Genomic DNA, 12287 nt, shown 5'->3' with positions numbered 1-12287 from the left:
CGCCGTCAGTGTCAGCCAGTTTGCCGTGGCATACGGAGCTCCATCGCAGTCTTTAACACTGGTAGCATGCCGCGACAGCGTGGACGTGAACCGTATGTGCAGTTGACGAACTTTGAGCGAGGGCGTATAGTGGGCATGCGGGAGGCCGGGTGGACGTACCGCCGAATTGCTCAACACGTGGGGCGTGAGGTCTCCACAGTACATCGATGTTGTCGCCAGTGGTCGGCGGAAGGTGCACGTGCCCGTCGACCTGGGACCGGACCGCAGCGACGCACGGATGCACGCCAAGACCGTAGGATCCTACGCAGTGCCGTAGGGGACCGCACCGCCACTTCCCAGCAAATTAGGGACACTGTTGCTCCTGGGGTATCGGCGAGGACCATTCGCAACCGTCTCCATGAAGCTGGGCTACGGTCCCGCACACCGTTAGGCCGTCTTCCGCTCACGCCCCAACATCGTGCAGCCCGCCTCCAGTGGTGTCGCGACAGGCGTGAATGGAGGGACGAATGGAGACGTGTCGTCTTCAGCGATGAGAGTCGCTTCTGCCTTGGTGCCAATGATGGTCGTATGCGTGTTTGGCGCCGTGCAGGTGAGCGCCACAATCAGGACTGCATACGACCGAGGCACACAGGGACAACACCCGGCATCATGGTGTGGGGAGCGATCTCCTACACTGGCCGTACACCACTGGTGATCGTCGAGGGGACACTGAATTGTGCACGGTACATCCAAACCGTCATCGAACCCATCGTTCTACCATTCCTAGACCGGCAAGGGAACTTGCTGTTCCAACAGGACAATGCACGTCCGCATGTATCCCGTGCCACCCAACGTGCTCTAGAAGGTGTAAATCAACTACCCTGGCCAGCAAGATCTCCGGATCTGTCCCCCATTGAGCATGTTTGGGACTGGATGAAGCGTCGTCTCACGCGGTCTGCACGTCCAGCACGAACGCTGGTCCAACTGAGGCACCAGGTGGAAATGGCATGGCAAGCCGTTCCACAGGACTACATCCAGCATCTCTACGATCGTCTCCATGGGAGAATAGCAGCCTGCATTGCTGCGAAAGGTGGATATACACTGTACTAGTGCCGACATTGTGCATGCTCTGTTGCCTGTGTCTATGTGCCTGTGGTTCTGTCAGTGTGATCATGTGATGTATCTGACCCCAGGAATGTGTCAATAAAGTTTCCCCTTCCTGGGACAATGAATTCACGGTGTTCTTATTTCAATTTCCAGGAGTGTATTATATACTGGCGTATGTCTTGTAACTGTCACCAAGAAACTGTGAACATTTTAAGGAACAACAAATAGGCTAGTGCTAAGTCATCATAGGACATCTCATTTCTTGGCAACATCAGAAATGGAACGCAGCACTCCCGTCCAAAACTTCTCCACAAAAGATAAAATGAGGAGGAATGTCATAGGTCAGTCTGCTGTTGGCATTTGTGAGCATTAGCTCAAAAGAAGAAGGCTAGACAAAGATTCATGAAGGGTAATTATGGGGAAAACACGGAAAACCCTAATCGCAATGTACGGTTGTTTGAAATCATGAATTCTAATTGTTATCAGTTCAATTCCTCAGTATGGCTAGGAGATGGAATGCTGCGCCATAGTGGACAGATGATAGTGAAATATTTGAGGAAACACACCGATGTTCTCAGTAACTACTCTCCCACTTACGTTAGAGACGTACAGTCTGTTGCCACAAACGAGTCTCTTCTAAACCTCCTAGCGATAGTTTTTAGAAACTGACTTCAAGTATCTTGAATGCGACGCTGACACAAAAAAGGAGCAGCTGATAATACCTGACAAAATTATATGCAGACGACATCTGAAGTATCCGTATGCGAGACAACAAGCGCAAACACGAGAAACATAGCTACCTCGCGTGCAAACGATTTTAGATGGACTCAGGTTTTTGCTCACGCGGACTTCATAGGAAACGTCGAGAGAAAAGTGAAGTCCACGGCAGACCAACTTCTGAAAATTTTGAAATGAGACATAATGATTTTGAATTGTACGTCTTCCGAATGATGGGGTTTGCAAGCCATCTGATGCGACTTGTCACCCACTTGAGAATACTGATCTGCCCCAATAAAAATGCCAAGTGGTGAGGCTGTCAAGCGTAGGATTTTTCTTGGCATTCTCAAAAATTTACGTGTAAAACGCAATATAAAACTATTTTAAAGAGATAATTGTGTTTCAGCTTGGCAAAGTAGGAACTTCAGCACCAAAGGCTTCCGCCGAATTGATCAGGGAAAGCAGTGACGGTTGGGGATAAACAAGCCTATTACAGCTAACTAATCTGAGAAAACATTATCGAATCAGACTCAGGTGTTGCCCATAGCAGACAACAGGATTAGCAACTGCTTTGGCTCTTATATTAGTGTAGATAATGCGGTGCGTTCGACCCAGAAAAGAACGACTGACCACGAGTCTTTTATATTTTGGATCAGATCGCAATTCAGAGCTTTACTTGGAGCGATGGCCGTAAACTTTATTACAGTAACAGTCAGTTAAAAGTGGAAGTTGCAGATGAAAAATGTCACAGTTATTTTCTCCCCTCGTCACCACAGTAGACTGGAGCGGCAGGGAAAAGACGGTGGTAATGTTGGCGTGTTGTAGGCGGATTGTGAGACGTTGTCGGACCTTACCTTGCGAAGCGGGCGTACTTCCGCAAACGCAGCGGGCCAGCCTGGAAGCACAACTCCACAGTCTCCGCGAAGGCAGGCTGCCGGGGCAGCTTCATGCGTTCTCCCATCTCTCGCGACGCGGCCATCTGCAAACAAACAAATGAAATCTGTCAGCACAAGGATCGGCGTTTATTAAAATCGCTTGGAAATATACTAGAGCGATTAAAGCAATATGAGAACAAAAGCTGCTTCAGTACTGCATGAGGAAAGTGCAAATGTACGAGAAATTCCTTTACTGAGGTCTTTTACCATTCCTCGATAGACGGCGGCGCGCACGTACCGAGAATACAGTGTTGGATCCATCATACCGAGCGCGGTCGTGTTGTGTGTAAGACGCTTCTGCATCGAAATTGAAACCCTCGGCCGGCAAAAAGATAGAGATTTCTACCAATCACATAATTTTTTCTAAGCCTTTACAAACTTCACAAAATTTTGCGATCGTGACTTCTTGGTTCAAAATTTAGTCAATATTTACAGCACTTCCCGTTATCTGATTAAACACCGAGTGGCTAACATTAATGGGAATGCGATGCGCCGGCCCCTGTGACCGAGCGGTTCTAGGCGCTTCAGTCTGGAACCGCGCGACCGCTACGGTCGCAGGTTCGAATCCTGCCTCGGGCATGGATGTGTGTGATGACCTTAGGTTAGTTAGGTTTAAGTAGTTCTAAGTTATAGGGGACTGATGACCTCAGAAATTAAGTCCCATAGTGCTCAGAGCCATTTGAACCATTTTTTGAAAGCGATGCGTTGTGTTTATCTCCGTACAGTCCTGGCTAACTTGGGTTGCCACAGACTAACATTCAAATCGACGGTGGTCTGACTTGCAGTAGACAGTTGATCGCCCCGTGGAGACGACGTGACGTCCGTTCATGAAACACTTGTGGTCGTCCTGTGCGGTGGTTTACGCCTACGGAAACATTGTCTTTGCGGTACTGAAAATCCACGTTAGACACTGCTGACCTCGGAAGCCGAAAATCTCGTGTAATCCTGAATAGCCACCTTTTCCACCGGGAAACGCTGCGAGACGTGCAGGAAGAGTGTCATTGTGGTTCTGAAAGATACTGATAGGGATATGGAGCCACGCAGGCTTCAGTGCGCTAGATTTCTCGTTTGAGAACCCGTTGTGCGAACAGCCCGATCGAGTTGGTCCCATAGATTCGTGACTGGCTTTAAATACCGGAAGTTTAGTTCAAAAATGTTTGTATTCCTAAGGGATCAAACTGCTGAAGTCATCGGTCCCTAGACTTACACACTACTTAAACTGACTTATGCTAAGAACAACACATACATCCATGCCCGAGGGAGGACTCGAACCTCCAGCGGGAGGGCTGCGCAATCCGTGACATGGCTCCTCACACCGCGTGGCCACTGCGCGCGGCGGAGTTTGGTGGCCAGAGAAGTGCGGTATACTCATTCTGGTGCTCTTCGAACTACGCACGTATATTGCGAGCTGTGTGACACGTTGCATTGTCCGGCTGGTAGATGCCCTCGTGCTGAGGAAAAACAAGCTGCATGTAGGAGTGGACATGGTCCCCAAGGATAGATGCATACTTCTGTTGATCGATTGTGCTACATCTACATCTACATACATACCCCGCAATCCACCATACGGTGCGTGGCGGAGGGTACCTCGTACCACAACTAGCATCTTCTCTCCCTGTTCCACTCCCAAATAGAACGAGGGAAAAATGACTGCCTATATGCCTCTGTGCGAGCCCTAATCTCTCTTATCTTTGTGGTCTTTCCGCGAAATGTAAGTTGGCGGCAGTAAAATTGTACTGCAGTCAGCCTCAAATGCTGGTTCTCTAAATTTCCTCAGTAGCGATTCACGAAAAGAACGCCTCCTTGCCTCTAGAGACTCCCACCCGAGTTCCTGAAGCATTTCCGTAACACTTGCGTGATGATCAAACCTACCAGTAACAAATCTAGCAGCCCGCCTCTGAATTGCTTCTATGTCCTCCCTCAATCCGACCTGACAGGGATCCCAAACACTCGAGCAGTACTCAAGAATAGATCGTATTAGTGTTTTATAAACGGTCTCCTTTACAGATGAACCACATCTTCCCAAAATTCTACTAATGAACCGAAGACGACTATCCGCCTTCCCCACAACTGCCCCTACATGCTTGTCCCACTTCATATCGCTCTGCAGTGTTACGCCCAAATATTTAATCGACGTGACTGTGTCAAGCGCTACACTACTAATGGAGTATTGAAACATCACAGGATTCTTTTTCCTATTCATCTGCATTAATTTACATTTATCCATAATTAGAGTTAGCTGCCATTCTTTACACCAATCACAAATCCCGTCCAAGTCATCTTGTATCCTCCTGCAGTCACTCAACGACGACACCTTCCCATACACCACAGCATCAGCAGCAAACAGCCGCACATTGCTATCCACCCTATCCAAAAGATCATTTACGTAGATAGAAAACAACAGCGGACCTACCACACTTCCCTGGGGCACTCCAGATGATACCCTCACCTCCGATGAACACTCACCATCGAGGACAACGTACTGGGTTCTATTACTTAAGAAGTCTCCGAGCCACTCACCTTTCGGAATTACGAGATCACCCAGAGAATGCCACGAAATATTCCCCAGACTATAATACTCCCTTCTCGGGCGTGGACGCTTTGCTTTAGACGTTTCACACCGTACACACCAACGGCCATCTGTTCGATGGAGCATAAAACGTGATTCATCTGAAAAGGCCACATATTGCCACTCAGTGGACGTCCAGTTGCGGAATTGGCGTACAAATCCAGCCTTCGTCGCCGATGAAGGGCAGTTCAAAAATGGTTCAAATGGCTCTGAGCACTATGCGACTTAACTTCTGAGGTCATCAGTCGCCTAGAAGTTAGAACTAATTAAACCTAACTAACCTAAGGACATCACACACATTCATGCCCGAGGCAGGATTCGAACCTGCGACCGTAGCGGTCACGCGGTTCCAGACTGAAGCGCCTTTAACCGCACGGCCACACCGGCCGGCCAAGGGCAGTCAACGTGGGCGCATGAACCATGCGACTGCTACGGAGGCCCATACGAAGCAACTTTCGCTGAACTGTTGGTAGCCCTTGGTTCATATGGACGGTCAGTTGCTCAGCCGTTACACGTCTATTCGTTCGTACGCACCTTCGCAGCCGTTGTTCACCCATGTCGTTCATGGCCTGTGTGGTGTACCGCAGCTGCTTCGGTATCGGTTTTGGATTGCGCCATTTTGTCATGCACGATATACTTAACCATGGCGGCGCGCGAAGTGTTTACAAACTTCGCTGTTTCGGAGATGCTTCCACCCTTGGCTCGAAAGCCAGTGATTACGCCTTTTTCGATGTCATATCAATCACTCCGTTCCCTTATTACGATGCTACGGTCGCAGGTTCGAATCCTGCCTCGGGCATGGCTGTGTGTGATGTCCTTAGGTTAGTTAGGTTTAAGTAGTTCTAAGTTCTAGGGGATTGATGACCACAGCAGTTGAGTCCCATAGTGCTCAGAGCCATTTGAACCATTTGAACCATTTGAACCTTATTACGACACGACTGCAATGTTTCCGCGTCTCACCGACACGTTTTACGTACCCTCCACTGCTAGTGCTGCCATCTGCCGTCTGAGAGTGTTATTGCACGTTGACACTGAACACAGGCGGTGGTCACATTAATGGTTCAAATGGTTCTGAGCACTATGGGACTTAACATCTTAGGTCATCAGTCCCCTAGAACTTAGAAGTACTTAAACCTAACTAACCTAAGGACATCACACACATCCATGCCCAAGGCAGGATTCGAACCTGCGACCGGAGCAGTCCCGCGGTTCCGGAGTGTAGCGCCTAGAACCGGGTCACATTAATGTGGCTGGACGATGACGACATATGCGTCTTGCGTCGATCATCACCACACGTTCAAAGACAGTGTACTCGCGACGTAGTGACTTGTTCACTACACCTGTATATGGTACATTTTACTCTGATACCGTGTCTATACTCGCACCATACCCTACATATAGTCGAAATATGCGGGTGTCATATACGCATACACGACGCATCTTTACAGAAGACAACCCTTCCGTTGACTTTTGGCCATTCAGTTTACTTCGTACGCATTTATGAAATTGATGACAGTGCAGTATTATACTTACACAGAAATTTCAAACTGTAATATTTCGTGGCCGAATTTTATTCAGAGTCGATGTCTGTTTCCGGAGCGCCATATCACAGAGTTCTGAGCATTTGAAAATAAAAAGTCATTTTGTTTTTAAAAAGGTCACTGACACGAATTGTCGCAGCTCGCAGACTTTAAAACCCGCGTTTCCAAGATCTAAGAGTACTCGATTTGATGGCAAACAAATGAGCGGCGTGACACAGCGTTTTATTGCAACGGGCTCGAATGTCCATGTGGCCAGATTGGTCTAAGTTTTCAGTGCTTTCTCTGAATGGCAAAAGCGGTGTTTGTTCTTCAGCAAGACCACTTCTAGATTCTCGTTTCATATCTACGCAATCTGAGTTTGTGCTCAAATCCAAGAATTTCGATTTTGATGGGATTCTTATCTTTTCTTTGACAACAGATCTGCTAGGTATAACAATAATGAGATATCCACGACCACTCCTTGACCTGTTCGCCCCCGTCGAACCTGCAGCTGGAAGTTATTTGTACTTTTCTACCAACGTCTGAAAGGCTTTCCTTAGAGCAAAGGGGCGAAATACAGCAGTAATGAGCAGGGAGAGACTCTTAGAAGTTGCCGTGGCAAGTACACACAAACTCCGGCTGCGGGCTTGACTCCAGCCGCCATGGACAGTGGAAGAAGAATATTCGTCAACATTAGCTACTCGTCTTGGCGAAACGTCAGAAAAACCGTTAAACGACCGTCAGCCGAAATGGCAACACGTCAGGCCAGCTGCGTATTGAAACACTGTTTAGGGACTCATAGCTTGCATCGGCTACTTACCAGCATGTGCTGACTGTGGACGCAGATGAAACCCAGGACGATGGTGCCAATGGTTCCCAAGACCAGACCAGCGTTCTTAAAAGCGTCACCCATGGCGAACATTCCTGAACCGATCTCGCCCTTGAGAAGATGGATCAAAGACTCCAGGTACCTGCACATATCCATTGCACCCGCATTAACCCTTTCTGGCCCTTAAACCAACACGTCTGGATCTGAAAGAAATGGTTAGGAGAACACAAGCCAAGAAACAATGCCAATAAAAGAGCAATGCCTTTGACTGTTACAGATTATTGTGGGTGGAAAAAATTCTTATGGAAATGAAATAACGTCTTCACAAGGAAGATAATGCGTGCAGCGATAGTAGACAATTATTGTAGCAAAGTACTGAAGGAGAACAGTGACACGAAATATACATTTTTGTCTGACATTTAGCATGCAGATGCAAAGAAGAAAAATCATTTCGTTTAGAGTCAATGTCCACATTTTTCGATGTTCTTGTTTCAGATTGTGATATATACCTATCACTAGTGTAGTGTATGCCTATCAGTAGCTTTTGTGGTTTTGTAGAAAGCACTGCAGTGAATACTTCCAGTGTTTACTATTTGTTACTCATTCTGTGTGACCAGAGACATTAACAAATAAATGATTTCCGTCTGTTTCAACTAAGGTAGTATTTTACTTGTTCCCAACAGCGACGGATATATACATTATTCGTACGCGTAGTGCAGAGAAAAATATTCTTAAGTGGCCCACAGATGATCCAAAATATTCTGCAGTTACCATATGCGACGTTATCAATTTCAAACATTTCAGTGATCTCTGAATTTCGTTCACTATAATATTTGCAATTATTGTAGAAGGTAAGAGTCTCATTGAAAAAGTGCATAGCAATAATAACAGTTCTGATGTTTGCATGATTCTGCGATTTTATATGCTGACTGTTACTTGTACAAATCCCTCGCTTTCCTTCTCTGATCGGTTCTACATTTCGTTTCTAATCGGCATGTAATCAGGAGCACGTTTTCTGTGTGTCTCATAAAATCATCAAAACGTAACAGTGACATTACTAACCTATTTCTGCTCTGCAAGGCACAATTAAGTGCCTTACAGAGGGTTCATCTAAACACTTCAAGCTATTTCTCTACCGTTCCACTCTCGAACGGGGCGCAGGAGAAATGAGCTCTTAAATCTTTCTGTACGAGCTGGTCTTTGGCAACGACAACTTATATTCTTCCGTTAATCGTCAGACTCTCGCAAGGAAATATGCACGGATGAGCTAAAACAATTACGACCATTGCCCACAGCGAGATTGATGCCACTTGATGGCGTCGCAGGCACATTGAATAGATACAGATAGCATATTTGTGGAGCAGAAACGCAGGGAGAAACAATGTAGAGACAATACGGGCCACAAATGGGGAAATCTAGTGACATAAACGTCTATGACAAAGGGCAGGATCTTTGACCCGGCGCCTAGGAACAAGCATCACGGAAACGGCGAAACTGGTCGGTTGCTTGCGTGCTGCTGTCTCGAGTATCTGTGGAAAATGGTCGGAAGACTGTGAAACCGCGAGTAGGAGACAAGCTGTCGGGCGTCCACACTTCATCACAGAAGGTGACTTGCCTGCTCGTAAGACAGGATAGGTGGTGATCTGTGGCTAATCTGACGACATAGTGCAAATGCTGATTCAGGCACAAGTGTTTTGGAGCACGCTGTTCGGCTCACATCGTTGAAGTAGGTCTCCACAGCAGACGACATCTATATGTTCCCATACTGACTCAACGACATCGCCAATTACGGTTGTAGTGGGCACCGGATCACGGAGATTGAACCTTCGATCAATGTAAACGTGATGTTTTGTCAGATGAACCACGTTTCTTGTTACATCAGGTCGTGTCCGGATACGCCGCCATTCAAGCGAACGGCTACTCAAAACGTACACCGCTCCACGGATGCAGGCTGTTAAGGACAGTACTATGCTATGGCGGACATTCACCTGGCCTTCCGTAGGATCTGTGTAGTAATCGAAGAAACCAGATACCTATGGACTACGTGAACTTTATTGTGGACCACTTTATCTCTTCACGCTTGATCCCCCACGCCGATGGCATCTTCTAACAGGATAACATGTCATAAGGCCAGAATCGTGCTACTGTGGTTTGAGGAGTATGATAATGAACTCATGTTTATATCTTGGCCACTAGATTCGCCTGATCGGATGGTACAAAACTAAGACACTATCGGGTTCCAACTCCGTGCCCCCAAATCAAAGATGTGTGATTTACGAGAATAACGTGCCTGTGCATAGATATCTGATGCCACATACCCCTGAAAACCTACCATTGAATTGTGTGTAGCAAAAAATGCTTTTAATATTTCTCATACACCTAATAAAACTGCTTCTGCAGCGTGCAACTATTTTAACAACTATTAGAAAACTGTCTTTCGTTCTCGATACGTTTCGAACATAAGAAATTAAATCACAATTTGTTTAGATTGAGTAAGCACATTCATTACCTTCAGATGTCATACGATCGATACATCATCTGCTTGAACTATGATTTTGTATTGCCGCTGCGAGTCAAATAATTTTCTTCTAGAAACGTTGAGGGCAGAGTTCCTGCAATTTCTCTTCGACCATTTTTTTTCTTTTTTGAGGGGTATTGCTCAGTTTTGTTGTATTTTTTCCCCTCATTTCTGTTAGCGTTTCGGGGATTTTATTCTTTTGTGTAAGTATTCCTCATGCTGTGTACGCGCGGCAGTCACTCAGACCTACCGTTCCGTTCAGAAGTTGGGTCGAAAGTGAACAAGCGTATTGTTTATTGCCAGATGTTGAACGGGTCAACGTATCTGCAAAACGGAAAACTCTTCATAACTTTTACTATGATTTATGAATTATGTCAGAAAAATATACAGCATATCATTCACGAAGTCAATAATAATAAGTGATATGCAATTTTGCATAATATATTTTGTTATCTGTGAGCCGCTTTCCTACACATCATCTCTGCACCGGAACAACTTTGCTTCCATTGCAACTTTTGTTTGGTGTAATGCTGAACTATGCAGATCAGGCTGATGTCATACTGTGTCCTTTTTGCTACTGTCAACGTTTGTTTGTTTGTTTTTTGTTTTTTACTTTATCTGTTTGTGTGTGTGTGTGTGTGTATATGTATGTGTGTGTGTGTGTGTGTGTGTGTGTGTGTGTGTGTGTGTGTAACGAATAGCATCCAGAAGTCATATCAGAATAATACTGCAACCCCACAGTTGTAAGAACCATGAATCGTTTCAGTTAGTTCAAGGTCCCTGGCCGTTAGAAGAGTATGAATATCTTTTTTTAGGGTGCTTTCTAGAAAAGAACCGTGACAAAACGAAATCGACTAACAAGCTTTCAGAGGGAGTGTTCATGATATCGCAAAGCCTTTGAGGTTTGTCTCAGACTACCAGAATGAAACCCTGCCAGACTATCACATTAAACTTTATTGTAACAGCAGAACAGTTAGACATAACCTAAGGACCTACTCATATGGGAGGCGAAAGCTTAGGTGGCCGGGGAGCGGGACGTGTTTTGTGACGTCATAACGTGGAATTTCACGTTGCGAAACATCCAAGCGTGCGAACTACGCGTTAAGTCCTGTCCGGCGCTGACGAAATGTGCTTACCCAGGGGCAGCGTCCCGTCGTATTTCGGTAACGTGCTATGAAGTGTGAACCAATGCAATGCAAGATCTTCGTCTACACTGAGCAAAGGCCACACTGAAATACAGCCTTAACCGTAGCTAAAGTGCCATATTCGATGGTTTTGTATTAGGAGCTTTGAACTATAAAAATATGTCATTTTAGAGCATTGAGTACTTTAAAGATATATTTGAAAACAATGAGTCGCTTGTGATACGATTCGTAATAATAAATTGTCAGAAAATGTACTTCTTGTTAAAACTTCTCCCATACCTCTATAAGAGCACTGTATGCGACGGTAATATAAACGTTTCCGGAAGTTTCTTACTTTTGAGATATGTAGCTGAGAACTGCCGCTGGAGATAGTTGTATTCGCAGATCTGGGTGGCTAACGTCCCACGTTATCATTTGCGAGTGCTAACCAACTACACTGAAAACCACGTCCACTTTCAAGTTCACGACTACGTTCGTTTTCACGTCTCATATGAGGATGGCTTTATTGGTCTCTGGCCTAAGGACCATTCTACGCACGATTGTAGTATCTTCTGTCTCTAGTATCAGTAATTAATTCATTCTAAGGTCATTTTACAAAGATTTATCAGCTTCATACAAGAAAAAACTTTGTATAAACAGACATAAAAATATACGGACTTGCGTTTGTTTATTAAGAAGAGGAGAAGTGGGTGGGCTGTGGCCTTGCTAAAGAAATTATGGCTCAATTTTCCTGAAGTGATTTAGGAAAACCAAGGAAAACCTAGAAGTCAGGATTATCCTCCACCCTCCGAACTTGAGATCGTTGTTGTAACGAAAGCACTACTCATTCGCTTATGCAGAAAGTACAGGTCTCTTATGTTCGTACATAATGAGTGGCAGTTATTAAACTACATGAAATAAAATCGTCATAACTTCTGAACGATTTGCGTTAGGACGTTCAAACTGCACGACTGGTGGCGGGACATAAT

The 12287-nt window shown here is 45.7% G+C and overlaps 1 protein-coding gene across 2 annotated transcripts in view; it reads right to left on the bottom strand.

Annotated features, from left to right (window-relative positions):
- The window catches only part of LOC126259638 (proton-coupled amino acid transporter-like protein CG1139), a 140260-nt gene that overhangs the window by 31702 nt on the left and 96271 nt on the right, over positions 1 to 12287 (bottom strand). For both annotated transcript variants that reach the window (XM_049956564.1, XM_049956565.1), the window contains exons 4-5: positions 7648 to 7798; positions 2658 to 2782 (exon numbers count right to left, since the gene is read on the bottom strand). In XM_049956564.1, the coding sequence (XP_049812521.1) occupies positions 2658 to 2782; positions 7648 to 7798 (276 nt within the window). The remainder of the gene's footprint in view (positions 1 to 2657; positions 2783 to 7647; positions 7799 to 12287) is intronic.

The sequence above is a fragment of the Schistocerca nitens genome, chromosome 5 (assembly GCF_023898315.1).
Source record: "Schistocerca nitens isolate TAMUIC-IGC-003100 chromosome 5, iqSchNite1.1, whole genome shotgun sequence".
Lineage (NCBI taxonomy): Eukaryota > Metazoa > Arthropoda > Insecta > Orthoptera > Acrididae > Schistocerca > Schistocerca nitens.
This window is presented reverse-complemented; position numbering and strand designations above follow the sequence as displayed.